This window comes from Lemur catta, chromosome 11 (genome assembly GCF_020740605.2).
Source record: "Lemur catta isolate mLemCat1 chromosome 11, mLemCat1.pri, whole genome shotgun sequence".
Taxonomy (NCBI): Eukaryota; Metazoa; Chordata; class Mammalia; order Primates; family Lemuridae; genus Lemur; species Lemur catta.
In genome coordinates, this window is record NC_059138.1 from 26,161,180 (window position 1) to 26,179,625 (window position 18,446).

The 18,446-nt window shown below is 35.7% G+C and overlaps 1 protein-coding gene across 2 annotated transcripts in view; it reads right to left on the reverse strand.

The window, feature by feature from the left end:
• CPED1 (cadherin like and PC-esterase domain containing 1) overlaps window positions 1-18,446 on the reverse strand; it is a 265,832-nt gene that overhangs the window by 150,968 nt on the left and 96,418 nt on the right. For both annotated transcript variants that reach the window (XM_045564532.1, XM_045564531.1), the window contains exons 5-6: window positions 17,910-18,042; window positions 16,330-16,498 (exon numbers count right to left, since the gene is read on the reverse strand). In XM_045564532.1, the coding sequence (XP_045420488.1) occupies window positions 16,330-16,498; window positions 17,910-18,042 (302 nt within the window). The remainder of the gene's footprint in view (window positions 1-16,329; window positions 16,499-17,909; window positions 18,043-18,446) is intronic.

Genomic DNA, 18,446 nt, shown 5'->3' on the forward strand with positions numbered 1-18,446 from the left:
GCAAAGCCCCAGCACTACTTCTGCCCTTGTGTTTTTGAATGTACTAGGTTTAGGAATGTGGATGGAGCCTGAAGTGGATAAGAATGAATCATCTGTGTTTTTACTTTCATGGAAAATGTGTTTGAAACTGTCACAATTCTCAAGCACATTCCTTTATACCTACACACCTAAAATATCAATTCAACAGCAAGAGGATTTATGGGCCCTAATTATATTTTTGGAAAACCTAAAAATATTTCCTTGTAACTTAAATCAAATTGCCTGGATCAAGAAAAAATTTCCTGTTAAGTCGAATGATTTAAGAATATAAATATTCTCATCATTTGTTTCGGTTCATTGAAAATTGGTTTGTTTTAGGGTAAAGTATGAAAAAACTAAACTGGCTGAACCTAAATTAGGATCATTTTTACTCATTCCTTAGAATTAGATTTAAGAAACTTCCAATATTTAAATAGGCTTCATGCTTCCAGTGATATGAATGATTTTATTCCTTTGTACTTCTTAACAATCCTAAGCTTTAAAGTATACATTAAACTTGGAAATTCAGAACGCAGATTCTATACGATTTAATCAGTTTCACAGCTGAAATTTTTAAATTCTCCCATGAGTATATGAGAGAATTGATGAGAAGCAGGATACAGAAATACAAAAGGCTGTGACTAGCATAAAATTTAATTATTTGCTTTGAATGATAGAACCTTGATTGCATTATAGTCAACCTTCTTAGAGAACTGGTAGGTTTTCTTTATTATCCCTTCTGGAATCTCTCAGTGGGATATAAAGGAATGGAGAGATTTAACAGTAAAGAGCAAAAGCTAAAGTTGTAAAGATTTTACCATTGAAATTTCCATGTACATGCCTACTCATTTTCTTTATATGAATGCCATTGTCCAAGCAGGTCACAACTATTTCCATTTCAGTTAAAACACAAGCCTTCTTTAAGCTTCCAGTAAAATATCGTCTGACAGCTTGACTGAAAACTATTCATCTTTTCTTAATTGTCATGACTAGAAAATGATATTGAAATCTGCTAATATTTGTAACAGATAATATTTGTTACAGGCAGTACAAAAATTTACAAATAGGGATGCATTTGGTAGAAAGATACCTATCTCAAATATCTATACCTACTCTCAAGTGAGTAAGAAAGTAAAAAGGGAAAATATTTTCGATTTAAATTTTGGATATTTTATTTAGAGTAGCTAATTTAGGTCTTATTAAGTCTCCTGGTCAATCACAAAAGAAAAGGAAATGTATTCAGTATAAAAAATAATTGGTTCTGGCTGTACAATAAAGAAAATGATAGAGCAATTTGTCTGATCCTGTGAGTGGCTATCGTGTTAGTCTGTTGAACCCATAGATTTATTATAATCCTCAGCTATTTTTTTTACACCTTTCTTCTACCAGTTACCTAACACCTCTCTCATACCAAAAACAATTCATTCTTTTACACAGAATATTTTAAATGGGGACATAATTATTATGCATAATTTAAAAGCTCATGATTTAGTATCTAGTCAAATATAATGCTATTAATATATAACCCAAATCAATGTCTTCTCATTATGTCCTGAGTACTGACCACTGACTTCCCTGCCTTGAAACATTTTTTTTCTTTGCTGCTGAGTCATTTTTATGAGACCCAGTTCCAATCATGTCATTCTCCCTGCTCATAAAGTCCCTGCCATTTATAAAAGGAGACAGTATAATAAACAGTAAACAGCAGAAGTGCCTTTATCTTTTGTGCTACAAAGTACATTCTTTTTATATGAGAATTCAAAAAGTGATACATGCAATTCTCAAACTTTTTTTAATTTAGAAAATCAAAATGTCTATTCCTTTGTCAATCTTTGGACATAGGGCCAAGGCCTTTTATTTGCCTACAGGTGACCTATGTGGAATTTCAAATCATCTAACTTACAGATACCTCACCCATGAGGCATTGGTTTAACTGTTTATTAGAGCACAAACATAAAGCCACTTGCAAAGAAAGCCCAGGGCAGAATCATTCTAGGTTTTACTATTTTCCCCCAAACTTTGAAAGTTGTTATAGCCACATTTAATTCACCTGAAGTGTCTTAAAGCAATTTTCCTATATTGATTCTTTTATAAATATTCAACTTTGCTTTTATAGGAGCAAGTCTGTCTCTTTTGGCACTTAGAGTTCATCAGTGCATGAAAGTAAGCACAGAACTCAAAAGCGTGAGGAAGGAATGAACATAGCATGCTTGCCGCAGGCACTGAGCTCGGGCTTCGGCAGTCAGCATGCTCTGTGGAGGGAATGCAGAAAGTTGCTTAGTACCACAGCTGTCAAATGGTAATTAAGACAGATCCTATTCACTGAAGATCTGAATCTTAATCATAACTCACATTTATTAGCTCTGTCATCTCTACTAAATCATGAATTTTCATTTCCTCAATCACAGAGTGGATGTAAACATATCACCCTCTCTCCCAGGGTTCTTAAAAGTTTCAAATGAGACCATATCTGAAACTACATTCAGAAGTATGAAATAATAGTAGCATCACTTTACATTTTATATTCCATGGAATTCAAGCTCTTCAGGCTCTGATTCTAATATATGGTGTCTAGTTTAACTCAATCCATAAATCCTATGCCCTTCCCTTCCTTCCTTCGCCATCCAGCCCACCTCAGTCCATCCTAGGATTCTCCCTACTCTTATAGACATATACATTCTAGCCAAATAAGGCATCTCAAAATTCTAAGATTATAACCTATGTTTTCATCTGCATGCTTCATGATGTGTTTGCAAAGCAAATGTAAACATCCCCTTCCTGTCTCTAAAGAAACTCTCCTCATTCTTACAAGCTCAACTAAAATACCATTCATTCTGCGAAACCTACTTCACTTTCCCCAGTCTAAGTAATTCTCTCCTACTCTTTATTATCCCAGCGACTAAGTCATTTCTTGCATTCTGTTCTGTATTAGAATTATTTATAAATATGTATTTCTCTTCTGCTGGAGAGATCCTTGAAAGCAAGAACCAATTTTTCTCTTTTGAGTCTTTCTCCACATTGCATAGCACATAGTAGGAATCCTTAAAACATTTTTGGCATACAGCTAAGTTGAATTAGCTGTGAATGGTTACTGAAATATTCAATATTACTTTTCCTTGAGTTGTTTTTGGCTCCATGATCAAACAAAAAAATCTTATATATGCAAGAAGATATAGATTAAATGCATTAATTTTCAACCAATTTATTGTGGGGAAATTATACCATTTCTACACCTTGCTTGATGGACATACAACTGTTAGAGACTTCACTCTGTTCTAGTAGAGAAGCCATCAGACAAGATACCCTTATCCACTTTTCTTGTTGTCTTCTGCCCCTAATTTAGGTATTTCCCTGTTTTCACATTTAAATTCCATCCTGTCAAACTTGCTGATAATCTACCCAAATGTGAAGATTGTCCTTTTCAGTTCTGTGGCAATTTGTAAAACAAATGACAAATCCTTCTCACCTGCCCCAGTGTGCACAGTCCTTGCTCTGTGACATTGGGGCCTCTCCCACCTGGCAGTGGAGTCTACTTCTTCACCCCTTGAACAGTGGCCTATCCATGTGATGTTCTTTGGTCAGTTGGAGATTAGCATATTTGATTCAAACTGCTTTGACTTCCTAGGACTGCTGTAAACACATTACTGCAAACATGATGACTTAAAAGTAGAGAAATTTATTCTCTCACAGTTCTGGAGGCTAAAAGTCCAAAATCAAGGTGTCCACACGCCCATGTTCCTTCTTAAGGCTCTAGGAGACAATTCATTCCTTGTTCCTTTTAGCTTTTGGTGGCTGTTGGCATCGCTCGGCTGGTGGGTACAAGACTCTAATGTCTGACTCTACCTTCACATGAACTTATCCTCCCATGTGCCTTCTCTTCTGTCTGTGCCAAATCTCCCTCTGTCTTTCTCATATAAGGACACACATCATTGTACGCAGGGCCCATGTGGATAATCCAGGATGATCTGATGTTGAGATCTTTAACTTCATTACATCTGCCAAGACCCTTTGTCCAAATAAAGTCACATTCACGGGTTCTGGGAGTGAGGACATGGACATACCACTTTGGGGGTGACCATTCAATCCATAACACAAGCAAAAGCTTAAAAAGGACTTGACCTTTGGGGCTTGCTCTTTTGCAATTCTTGGGAATCCCGACACAGCCACTAAGTGAAAGAACACTGGGCAGCCTGCTGGAGGACGAGAGGCACACGGCCAAGTCCTCCCCATGGTCCTGGCGGCCACCCAGTCAGCATCCAGGAGTGTGAGTGCAGACAGGCTAGACCACGCAGCCCCAGCAACCTTCTAGCTGCCTACAGAGATCAGCAGAACCTGCTCGGCCAACCCACAGAATCATGAGAAATAATAAATGTTTGCCAAAGTCACTAAGCGTGGGAATGGTTTGTTATACAAAAGCTAACTGATTCAATTTGCCCTTTTTTATTGTTATTTAAATTCTGTCTTCTTTCCTTCTGTTTTTGAAATAAAGCCTGTATCTCTTTCTCTCTGAACCTCTCATATGGAGAAGATGATCTAAGACCTTCATGGGTTTTTTTCTTTCTATTTTCAGTGCTTAGAATGCAGTCTAAAGCTTGCTTGCTTCTGATATGAGTTCTCCATTTCAAACCCCTCTGCCTTCACTCTGACTCCCATCCCAAACATTGAATAAATTTAACCCTTTTTAGGGTGGGCATTTTCCTAAGCCTCATCTTCTCACCTTCTCATCTGAATACATCACACAGGACCTCTCTACTCTCCTTCAAGAGATTAGACTTCTGGGCTGAGGCACCATCTATTTGAAAATAACCCCTGAGGCAATGATGACTGAGAAACAGGCACCTCTGCCTGTGCTGATTTTCCCAGTATGGGAATCTGGACACAGAGGAACAGCCTTGTCACACTAGGATGGGCAAACAACTACAATTGTTTTTTTCTCTTGGTTTAGAAGTGATAGAATACCTCTGTTGAAATGGGGCATGGGGAGGGCTCGGGAGAAGAAAGGCAGGGACAGACAGTTGGACGGGAAAAGAGACACGAGATTCTCAAGGGGAGAATTTTTCTGCGTAGGATCCTCAGTCAGGGTACAGAGCAAATGAGGCCTGAGAAAAGGCAACTAATGAGTAAGAACCACCCTTGCTGGTAAGCTGCTGTAAGACCAGGAACCTGCCTGCCTCCCCACCTCCTCATTTCCCATTTCTCTTTCCAAGACCTTCTCCTGACTTACTGCTCCCCCATACGGCCTCTCGCAGCCAATGGTACCACCATTCAAATAATGGCGGAGGAGTCATCCTTGAAGCCCCTCTGTCTACTTTCTCTCTCACCTCAAACACCAATTCTAGTTTCTCCCTCCAAAACATATCCACATCTCTCCTTCTTTAGACCTCATCTCACCAACTTAGTCCAAGCCATCCTCCTCCTCCTCAGGACCTCTGAATAGCTCTGCAACTGGTGTCTCTGCTTCCACTCACAATTCTCTTCACTCCATTCTCCACACAGCAGCAGAGGGGGCTTAAAAAGGTAACTCAAATGATGACATTCTCCTGTTCACTATCTTTTAGTGGCACCCTTTGCCCATAGGTAAAAAAAAAAATCCATGTTTTTTATCTTGACTTAGAATCCTGTGTGATTTGGCGCTTGCCTTTCTCTTCAATGTCTTCTCTACCACTCTCCCTTGGTTCAACATGATTCGCTTTCAGTGCTTGTGGTGTTCTGTTAGTGTGCGAAGAGTCTCCTACCTCAAGACTTTGTAATTGTCCTTTTACTGGGGATGTTTCACCGTCAGCTCTTCAAGTGGTGCTTAGTTTCATCCAAGAATTACAGCTCAAATATCACTCGGTCAGGGAGATCTTTCTATCTCTCATAAAGTGGGCAATCCAGTTACTTTCTACTCAACATCCTGTTCATTTCATTCATAGCTATATGAAAACCTGTAATTGTCTGTATTTGGTTATAGATGCATACTTAATTCTTTATCTGTTTTTCATCTGTCCTTCCACACAGAAATAAACTCCACAAAGACAGGGACTTTGTCTTGTTTATTACTATGCCACTGAAGCCTAATATAATGTCTAGCACAAGGGAGGTACCCAAGAAATACTTGTAGAAAAAAATTTAAAAATTCATTTCATTTGTAGGAAAACTATTTCTATTTTACAGATATGGAAAGTAGTTCAGAGAGATTAAAAGACTTGTCTGAGGTCACGCAGCTGGTATAAGGACTATCCTACTGCACATCTATCCCCAGGCCTCTAGAGGTCATTCCCTGGGATTCTTCTTTTCTGTTCTGCATATCTAGTACTACAGATCTAACACTAGTGATTTATTTCTCTCTCCTTTAGAGTAAAAATGCAATTGGATATTTGCTAATTACTCATCATGAAAGGATATCATCATTGTCCTATTCATATTTTAAATTCACATTTCTTTTTACCTTAACAGTGACTCCTTGAAGGAATGAAAATGAAATATAGTTCCTTAACATAATGTTTTTCTTCTGTGACTTCTGAGTTTAGAGTAATGATTTCTCTCTGTGTGACCTGAATGCATATTCTTCATGTAGATGATCTGAGTAACTAAGCACATAGAAAAATTCTCACACCTTTCAAATATATCTGGAAAAAATTTTCTAGAAGAGATTATTCTGCTAGAAATGTCTACCAAAGTATCAGTTTGGAACAGTATGTTTTTTTAAACAGATGGAGGAGGCTGTGGTACCTGGAACTATAGGATTCTAGAAGACTAGACACCAGGCATGGGGAAGCCAATGTAGAAGGGAAATACACTGCATGTGGATATAGATGTATATATAAAAATGTGTGGATACCTGAGATTTCCTCTTCTGTTTGCAGTTCCTATCTCCAGATTTTAAAGACCTCCTTTACAGAGCTTCTAAGACCTGGTTTCACAGGTTTAGGACGTGGAGCAAGAGGACAAGCTGCTATGAGACAAGAGGACAGAGTGATGTGCATGAGAATGGTCCGTATCAGTCAATGGGCAAGTCAGAGAATGACTGCTTTACGGGCAGATGCCCCATAGAGGTAGCAATGAAATATGTCTTTATATTGCAATAGGTATTGAATGCAGCACTGTGTATGTGTGCAGAATCCTGAGAAAGATTCCATCTCTGTCTGGATTAGTAGCACTCAGGGAAATGAAAGACAAAATTTTAGTTCTATATCACAATATCAGATAATTTAGATTTAGACAATTCAAAGGAATTCGGGTTAACAGCAGATTTGAGGTTCAGATTGAAATCAAATAGAAGTAACACAAAAGATACATGGATAAAAGTAATGCAGTACTTTATATTGACTATAAAATGCCGGTGCTAACTTTACATTAATTAAAAAAAAACTAGCTATTGCACAATGTTCTTAACTGGAAAAAACAATGACCAATGACTGACAAACGCTGAAATCACTGCAAATAATTTTTTGGCCTAGGCAATTTAAATTGCACTGAAGAATTATCATCATTCAGAACCTCTACTTATGAATTCAGGCTTCCTACCACAAGCATGGATTATCAAATAATTTTTTAAAATAAATATGTGTAATCCATTGAAAGAAGAGTTCAAAACTTTGCAGTCTTAGCATTTTTGGTCTTTTTTCCTTTCTCTGTTGGACGGTTCAGGCTATTAGTGTAATAGCAAAGAAGACCACTTGGGGGCAATACAGTCATTGTTTTTCTCCATCTCAGCTACGTAGGTTTCCTCAGTGACATATGCTGTTTCTTCCAAATTTGAAATCACATTTTAATATATGGGAGGGAAAAGGCTGTATTTCATTTTAAACCTACAATGAATAAATCACAAAAGACAAATGCAAGTCAGATTTTCTCTGGAATGGAGCAAAAGTCTGTCTTCTTATAGCAGACAAATCAGTTTTACCTAGTTGGCACACTTGGGGATATTTTATATTTAGAATCTGTCACAGCCTTTGAGATAGAGCTAAAGGAATAAAGGAAATTGTTAATAAATTTTTTTATATGACAAACATGTAATAATCTTCAAAATGTACTGGTAACAAATTATTGTTTCTACACCCAAAGTAAAAATGTAAATATTACCTGTCTTTCTCACTGAGTATATATTTGGTAATAAACTTAAATGTTTAAGTAATTAAATTTTTGAGACACTTACTGCCATTGTTTTCACTGTTATTACTCTGAATTCACATTCCACTTTGTAAAGGAGTTATTTTTATTACTAATTATACTTTTCAGCAATTTGATGAGTACAATCTCTGTCCCAATAACTATCTCTATCCTTAGCTAGCTCTTCCCCTAGTACCTGCTGTGTACTAGGTACTGTGTTAGGCACTAAAGGTTTGTTTCCAATTTAAATAAAGAATAAACATAATCTCTTTTTTCAAGGATTTCAAATATATTTAGGCAAATAAATTTTTCTTCTTCATTTTTGTTCTCTTGGATTCTTTGCTGACTTTATCTGATTTTTTCTTCCCAGTAGGTCTTCCTGTCATCAGAAGATATTTAACATACCACACAGTGATGGAAACCTCAGTTGAGCCCTGTTGTTAAAATCTAGAGATAGAGATTTATATAATTAAATTCAGTAATTCTCTAAGTGCCTGCACAAAAATGGAAAAATTCAGGAAGATTGCAGAGAATTTTATTTAATTTGTGGGTCCATTACTCAAAGATCCATCTTAACAATAGTTTCTAGTGTGGAAGGTAGTAAAGAAAGAGATTATAGCTGTTCTGTCTCTGAACATCATTCTGGCTTAGCTAGCTCATCTATTAAAGGAATAATGAAAAATTCAAAAATTAAGACAATGTTGTTCTCTCTGGATGCTTAAAGTGCTTTGAAATATTGATTACACTAGTCCTCTTTTCCCATGCTCATTTTTTTATTCTAAACACTTATTTGATAAACTTGAGATCAGCGAGGTGTAACAGAGATCAGAGCAACATTGCTGTGTTGAGCAATGGCAGATAGAGGAAAAGCCTGCATAGATTAATTTGTAAGACTTCCTGTGAAGTCAACAGGCCATAGACTCCTTGGCTCCAATTTGGAGAAACAACATTTGCCCTTTCCAAGGAACCAACTGGGGCCCTTCCTCACCCTTGCGTACACATCCACTAGAGGACTCCAGGGAGAAGTGGGCTTTGAACAGGACAGGTGGAGAAGAGGAGCTCAGGAGAGGGGAAATACACATCCTCAATACCACTGAGGAATTCCCTTTTCCATCTTTCAAATATCCTGAAGGAATTCATTTACCTCATTTCATTTCACACTGAAATCCCCGAATATTAGTTCACCTCCATTTTTCTGGACATATAATTAACACTTGCCCATTGATTTTTCTAGTAGGAAAGGAAATAATAATTAGCAAATTTATTCATTAGGGTAAGATTTTAGCTTTATGTTGTCACTTTTATACATTATATATGTGTTCATATACACATGTAATACATATAAAGCATATACACCAGTTCATTGTATTAGCATATATCTATGATTTCATTACATCAGTTCAGAAGAGATAACATGTTTGAATTAACAAAGATGGCATATGTAAATTCATCATGCTATCTTCTGTTGCAGAACCTACTCTTAAATCATATTTTCCACAAATGATAGTTTTTTAAAAATTATTATTAATAAGGTAATTTTAATTAAAATGATGATGATAGATAATCATTCATTGATAAATCATTCATTTTTGCATGTCTGCCATGCTTCAGGCACTCTGTGGGGCTCTGGAAACACAGATATATTGCTTGCCTTTCTGAAGCTTAGAGTTAGGTGCTTAAATTATCATTTTTGCCTAAACAAACATGTCCACTTATTAATGAATAGTTTTCTTTCCATTTAGTATAATAATCCAAGTTCAGCCTTAAGAATTAATAAATGTACAAAATAATCTCACAAATCTTTTATGGAACAAAGTTGAGAATCAATGAATGAATGAACAAAGTTGAGAATGAATGAATGAAATGAATGAATTTTTTTTAATAAATATAAACTTGCCATCAAGAGCATCCATGCAAAATAATAAAATTATTATAAATTGATGCACTTTAAAATCATGTGCAGTTACAAAACAATCATTCCTTTTCTAGGGCAGACATATATTTGAAATAATATCTAACACCAATGTGGGCTGATTAGATAAGTGTTATTTTGCAGTTATTATATAAGTTTTTAGAGTAAGTCACCTTTGGTCCTGTGTTTAATTATATGCTGGTTATCTATATTTCCTATTTATATAAAATCATACTTTAAAATGAACACGCTGATGCAATTTTTAAATTTAATCCAAGCAAAAGTAGGTTAAGTAATACATCAACTCTTTTTTACAAACTCTCAGCAGCAGACTTTTATTCACATTCTTTCTACAGCTGACATAAATCTCCCAGGCCTGCTGAAGGGCCAGATGCTCAGTGAAAAAGTCTTTTACAAGGTCTGCTTCATAGCCTGCAGTTTTAGACATAAAATGAAAATCAGGAGAAGAACACTTCCTAAGGTTGAAAAACCATACTGTCACTTTATACCTGCTTCCAAAGACATTACTCATCTTTACCCTGAGAATATATGAGCTAACTCACCCGACATTATCAAAGGTGCTGCATAAATACTGACGACAAATGAGGCTAACTTCATCCCTGCAACTGTGTCGTGTTTCTAAAATGAATAAGAGATACACACATCTCTTAAAGAGAGACCCTGTAAATAACAACGTTCCCCTCTTTTCCAGGGTTCTCCTTTCCCCTCTGGCAACATTTGCTGATCGCATTGATTTGAGAGGGAACTGCAGGCACTGGAGAGGGAAGGATAGTCCCCTGAAGGCCACTGCAGTGGGGGTGGAAAGCTGGTGATTTAGAGGCTACCACTGAAGATGATTCTCACAGATATTGACTTGAGAAAAGGCTGTAGTGTCTCAGGTTCTCCTCTCTTCTGTCAAAGTGGCCCTGTCCAGAAATTCACATTATGACATCTATCCATTGCCTTTACTGGAAAGCAAATTATCATCTATATATCATCATTTATATATCATTGCAAAGTAGAGTAGCTGGCTTAGAGTAGTTAGGGATAAAGTAGACTCAGGCGATTTTTTCACACAATTAAAATTTTTTAAATGACCTTTGATTCAATTCAATCCAAGAGACATTTATCAAGAACTGATTATATGCAAGGAATCATCTTCATATAACTTTGTATCTGATATGAAATACTTAGTATCAACAAACATAACATTTTCAAATATGGGATGGCTGATCAAACAATGAATTAATTTATGTCTTGACTGGACAAGATAAGGTTTTTGACAAGCTTTTCTGCCAGAAGTCACAAATCCCCTCAGCAATATATTTTCATTAAAACAGTGAGCTATGGTCACAGGTATAAAGAATCTTCAGATATTATAAAAAAGTTACAGATATTACAGTTTCCTTTCTATTGCATAACTTATTTCCTGATTTACAATGGGTGAAGGAATAACTTGTGACTTTTTACTCTAATAACCAAATTTAAATTTATGACATTTCTTGCAGTTTATCCATATGACCTACGTATAAAGACAGGCATGGACACATGTGACTAAAAGTTATAGTTAGAATGGTTGTAGAAGAGTTCTACTCTTGAATTCACAGATATAACTGAAGTGTTTTTGTAATTAAATTGAGAGTTTTTTAGAGGAAGACATTTTTAAATAAAGTATTGCTTAAAATTGAATTTACTATGTTCACCAAGAAAATGATGTTGCCTTAACAGTAGCAAATATGGTTGTTTTAAAATCAGATCAAAGGATAGAGTAAGCAAATATTGCATTTGCTATTAATTTTCTTTCCCTTTTTGCACCTCCCTTTTTTGGGTTTGAACATCCTTTGGAAATATCTAATTCTTAAATTTTAAAAATTTTTAAATATTTTCATTCTATAAGAGTTTTCTTTAAAAGATGGTTTACAAAGCTTCTATCTTCCATTATTTCTCAAGTTTGCATTTCTTGATATTTTTCAACTCTATCGAAAGCTTTAACAGATAGAGTATCTCAGCAGCAGATTTAATTGGGAATAAATGAGCTCATAGTTATATCTGTTATTGCTTTCATACCTTCTTTAGTGGCCAGAATGTTCTATTAATGGCCACTGATAGCCTGTTTAGTGGGCTTGCCGCACTGCATGGTGCATAAATCACTACTGATTTAACTAAGTAATTTAGCCTTTGAATTCAGGACTCAGTACACACACACCCACACCGCCCCCCCCACACACACATACACAGATTATGTTTTATGGAATTTCAGAACAGTGCTTAATAACAACTTGGTATAACATGGTTAGTCTTTAAAGTGGATTTCGGTCTTGTCCTCCAAGTTAGCATGGAGAAGTTTCTGTTTTGTTTTTTTTTTTCACATCTAAAAATACCAGGAGGAAGTAATATTTTGGAGGTTGGTTAATGATTTAACAGATGAGTTATAATCTATTTGTTTTAACTGAAGTAATAAGTACTCCAGTTGAAGGGTAAATAAATATCCCCTTGTTTTCTGAAATTTATCTACATCATCAAGCATAACTTTGGCCTGGTGAGGAAATAATCGCTTTCTTACACATTAAACCGAGGAAGCTGCACTACCTCCCTCTGAGAGCAGATAAGAGTATTGTCCAGAATAATCAGGCAAGATCTTGAAAAGATAAATCCCAAGGCTAGGATGAAAATGACAAACACCGCACGCTACAACTGCAGCTTGCATCTGCCCTGCAGATACGACAAAAATATGAATAAGAAACAAAATAGGGAATAAAGCATGAAAATCTAAAGAATACCAAATCACAAAGAGTTTTCTTTTCTCATGATTTGTCTTCAGGAAATGCATGAATAAAAACTATCATAAAAAAAGCTTATCATTTCTACTGGGGAAGAGAAAGTAGCACTTAAATAAACAAAACGGAAAAATACTTAAAAAATATTACCCAGAATACCTAAGAGCTTCAGTTTCCTGTTAAGGTGGGGAACTAGCACAGGTGAAATTAGATCAAAGCATGAATTTGATGGCAAAAGAACAAATAATAAAAACCCGTGTGAAAGAGATTCTGAATGTTGTTTTGGAATGGCCTGGCCAGTGCTGGTCGTGGTCCTGGATGACTGGAGTTTGGGGAGGGGCCACTTGACAGGATAGGCTGAAAGGAAGAGTTTCAGTTTTCCTCCTAATGCTTCCCTGTGTTCCTCTAGGACAATCATTGTCTGTTCCTTCCTTGTTAAGGCTGTTAAGCCCAGGCCCGGGACCCAGCTGCTGAATGTCTTGGGGATAATGACCTGCTCAGGTGAGAAGTGGATGAGATGTGCAGGGGTTACCAGTCACCTGTGGCATTCACTCCCCCACCCTATTCTCTCTCAAACCCCAGGCTTGATGGACTACAAGGGAGGAATGTATTCCCAGGCCTTTTCTTTCAAAGAGTTTTGGGAGTGAAATTCTGACCAGGGAAGTTACCTGGCAGCAAAGGGAAGTGGGCAGACGTGGTTCCACAGTGTCTGGATCCCATTCTCTCCTCTCCTTGGATTCACCTATAAGGACTGGCCTTCCCCAAATACTTTATGGGCTGGAATGAATAATATCTGCAGGAGGATGAAAGTTCAAAGGACAAACTAGGACAAATGTCAATGGATACACGAAAGTACAGCTACCTCAAAGAAAGGCAACAAACTCAACAATATATGTCATGCAACTAAAACTAATAGACTAGGAATTTAAAATAAGTATGACTAATATACTCAAGGAAACAATGGAAGATGGTAGCAGAGTGAAATATGAAATCATTCTAAACACAGGAAATACAGTAAGAAATTAATAGATATAAATAAAAATATATGTAGTTTATAAGTTAAGGGGCATGAGCATTTAAGATACATACACATCATTAAATGAAGAACTGAAATACAGAAAACAACAATGCGATAGATAGCAAGAAAGAAATTTTATAAGAAGGATTTCATGTTTTGGAAGATAAGATCTGTCTTAGAAAACAGAAATGCTTCCAGAAAGCTGATAAAGAGATAGCAAATATATAAGAATCATCAGGAAAATACAAATCAAAACCACAATGCTATATTACCTAACTGCAGTAAGAATGGCTCTTATCAAAAAGTACCAAAACAACAGATGCTGGTGTGGATGCGGAGAGAAAGGAACACTTATACACTGTTGGTGGGACTGCAAACTAGTACAACCTCTATGGAAAGTAGTATGGAGATATCTCAAAGAACTAAAAGCAGACCTACCATTTGATCCAGGAATCCCACTACTAGGTATTTACCCAAAGGAAAAAAAAAAGACATTATATAAAAATGACATCTACACCTGAATGTTTATACCAGCACAATTCACAATTGCAAAGATGTGGAAATAACCCAAGTGCCCATCAATACATGAGTGGATTAATAAAATGTGGTATATGTATACCGTGGAGTACTACTCAGCCATAAAAAATGGTGATCTAGTATCTTTTGTAGTAACTTGGATGGAACTGGAAACCATTCTTCTAAGTGAGAAATCACCAAGAATGGAAAAACAAACATCACATGTACTCAATACTAAATTGGAACTAATTGATCAACACTTATGTGCACATATGGAAGTAAAACTCAACAGAAATCAAGTAGATGGGAAAGAAGTGGAGGGGATGAATAAATTCACACCTACTGGGTACAATGCACTCTATCTGGGTGACGAGCACACTTACAACTTTGACTCAAACTGTACAAAAGCAAATTTCGTAACCAAAATGTGTGTACCCCATAATATTCTGAAATAAAAGTAAATAAATAAATAAAATTACTTAGTCTCTCTAAAAAATAATAAACGAAAGCCAAATTAAGTACTTATATGTCTAGGAAAAATTAAAGGGCAATGGAGAAGCATATTTTTGATCTAGAGATAAGAGAATTTCTGAAACTAAATCCCAACGCACAAACTGTATAGAAAAATTAATTTAATTAATCAATGGAAGATTTTTGAACAACAAAAGACACTGCAAATAAAGTTGAAAGACTGTGGTATTTGCAATAGTAAAATGACACTTTTTACCTATTAGACTGTCAAAATTAGAAAGCTAGAAAAGGTCAAATGTTGGCCAAGTTTTGGTAATATGGAAACTCTAATGATGAGATAGAGACTGATGCAGGCATTTTGGAAGTCAAGCTGGCATTATTTAATTATATCACATAAACCCATACGCTATGACCCAGCAATTCCACTGCTGGCTATGTATTCTCCAGAAAATCTTATACAAGTTCATAAAGGGTCCTATATAAATATTTTTATATTTGAAGCATTGCTTGGTTAAGAGTTGGAACTATCAGCATAGGTAAACTATAATGGAATGCACACCATGGAATACTGTGAATCAGTGAAAAATAACACAGACGATGTACAAACAGCAACATGGATGGTCCCTTCCTGAAAATATGTAGTGCTGCATATAAAAATGTTAGGAAAAGAAAAAATATCAAATACAATACAATTCAATGTGTTTTTAATTGACAATATTTAAACAAGCCATTTAAAAGTTTTTCACCATTGGAAGATTTTCCAGAATTAAAATGCAATTTATATAAGATAAATTCTGAAAAAAAAAATCAAGTTTAGTCCCTTTCAAATCTCTTGAAGCTATGAGAGGCACTGTAAATTCTTTTAATTTCTTCCCATTTCCTCTTACCTGTATTCTGAACAATTATTTCTGTAAAATCAAATGTTCTTTAAAATGTATCAAATATATTGTCATTAAACCTAATTTTCAACTGAGTTAACCTGAGCTACCCTTTATAACTAAACTTTTGGGGTTATTATTAAGTTCTTTCCCTGAAAACTTCCTCATTATCTTTTATGTCATGGCTTGCTATATTAGGAACACTTGAGAGCTTTATTTTTCACTCAGCAAATATTCCATATTGACTGGGTGAATGAACTAGGCATTATGCTTCCTAAGGATGAAGCAAAAAGCATAAGAGTAAAATTATATTTTCATTTATTTCATGAATAAGTGGAAAGTCAAAAAAAAAAAACAGAGTATGACCAAGAACTAGCTCTATAATAGGTCAAAAAATTGAACTACAATGATGAGTTGAGGAAAAGAAAAAGATGTAGCCTTTGTGATCCCTAGTGATTTAGGCTTTTCCAGCTCATTTTTGAACCAGTACCTATTAAATGAAAATCTCTGCTTGCAGCAATAAAAAGATGCAATCTTTGTTCAATGAGATTTGCCAACCATAAAGGTCGGAGAATGGCAACCCAACTCACTTTACTTATCTTCATTGTACTTTGTGCGAAATAACAACTTCAATGGAGCCTTTACCTTGACAGTGAAGCGTTTTTTCTTTGGTAGATTCCAAACCGTGCCAGTTGAATGAATGAATGCACGCAAAGGGGTTAACGATGTCACCAACACATATGCTTTAAGTATCACAGATAGATCTTCGGCTCTAAAGATTGTTTCATGTGGAGCAAGGACTGTTGTTTGATTCCTAAAAAATAAAATAACATAGTTAATGCTCCATAATTTAGGGTTGAGTATGTAATTGGTAAATTACTTAAAAGCTTGTAACCCCCCCTGCTGTCCTTTGCTGGACCCCAGCCTTCAGTGTGAGGGTTTCCTTAAATAATTTCACCTGCTTATTAGATCACCACCAGGGGGTGTACAGGTGCAGAGAGAGGATAAAATGGGTACTAGTTCTCCACTCTGGCAGATATAATCAAAACATTAAAAAAAAAAAAAAAAGAAAGAAAGAAAAGAAAAAAAGGTAGGAAAACAGTACTTAAAGTTTAAATTTTTTTTAAAAAATTAAATTAGTCATATTGCCCATGACCTCAGATTCATGGTACCATAGCAACAGCAAAAGTGATATAAAGTACAATTTGTAAACAGTGAAATACTTTCTCAAGTATTTCTGAAAAATATTTCTCTTCCTCTGCCCCCACCTACCTTTGCCCTATCTTTCCTCTCCATGTAAACATATTAAGTTTTGCAATAGTGGACAGGTCACCAAAAGTATGCCAAAATACTTTCCTTACTAGGTCAATCCTCCCTAATACCTCTCACCCCAGGTAATTAAGGATCAATTTAAGGGATGAAGTATTAGGAAAACACTTCAGTATACAAAGAAAAATTAACACTAGTTTAATGTTTTGTAATGAAACATATATGCTTTCATCATAAATGATAATAAAATGTATAGCTATTTGCTTTTCTGCACCATGTTTTTATATGTTAAATATTGATATCTAAGTATAATCAATGAAAATATTGTGCAATTTTAACTTTTGAAGTCTAGGTAAGCACAAGGCACATGATTCTGCTTAAATACTACTTAATAATTATAAAATTAGAGGAGGCAAACTCATTTGTGTCTTGGATAAGATAATTAAAATCTCTTAATTTTTCATTATATTAATAATATCTACATTCTACAATCTTTCCCCTGGAAGTAACCTGGATAACCTGATACACAGCAGATGCTTTCTTAGATCCTAGGAGCCATAAAAAAAAAAAAAAACTTAATAGCTAGAAAAAATGCATTCAGCCATACTCATAGGCTAAGGTAATGCCATTTGAGTATAAAATGGAAGTTAAAATTTTATAGTTTCACATTGTCAAGGTTTTAAATTCAATTTCCATTAATGTAACTTACTAGATAAGAGTCCAATTTACCCAAATGTTTATTCTACAGCAGCAGAGGTTTGAATTAATCTAGAAGAAAGTCAATGATGGCTTTCTTTATTAAGAAGGGATAGCTGAAAGTTTATATAATGGAACCTAATAATTCAAACATGTAACACCCCAGCCCCCCACAGACCCTGATCTGTTCTGTGCTTTTCTCTTGTTAGCTGTCTCCTAAAATGCATGCTGGTTATAACAATTCAAAATTATTAGCCTACAGCTGTTCACGTCTCCAGTTCCCTGGTTTCCAGATATGTGGCTTCACTGTTTTTAAAAGGTGACTTGAAGTGCTCGGCTTTAATTGTATTCCCTGATCCAGACATACGGAGGGACTCACTGGAAGTTGCAACTCTGAAAAGATTCAAAAGAGCAGAAAATAGTTATTCATATTGTTTCTTTTTGGAACTGCTTCAAAAATAGAGTATGCTGTGTTGAACTGTAGGGTCCAAGGGAAATACACAACAATTTTTCTCCCCATTCTGAGTCAAAGTGGGATCCATTAAATGAGTGCATGTTCAGAGAGGCCTTTATTTTGTCGTATGTTCTTTTACCACAGAGTAGTGAAATAATTGTAATAACTGATTTCAAATTTTCTTGCTCAGAAGGGGAGGTAGATGTGATGTCTCTAACTGTCCTACACCAAGCTGATCTACCCTCCACACAGCTAAGGGACACACTCTCAATAAGGGAGTGGTGGCTGCAGGAGCTGACTTTTGTTTGTGATTAGAATATTACATTAAAAACTTTAGTTGATT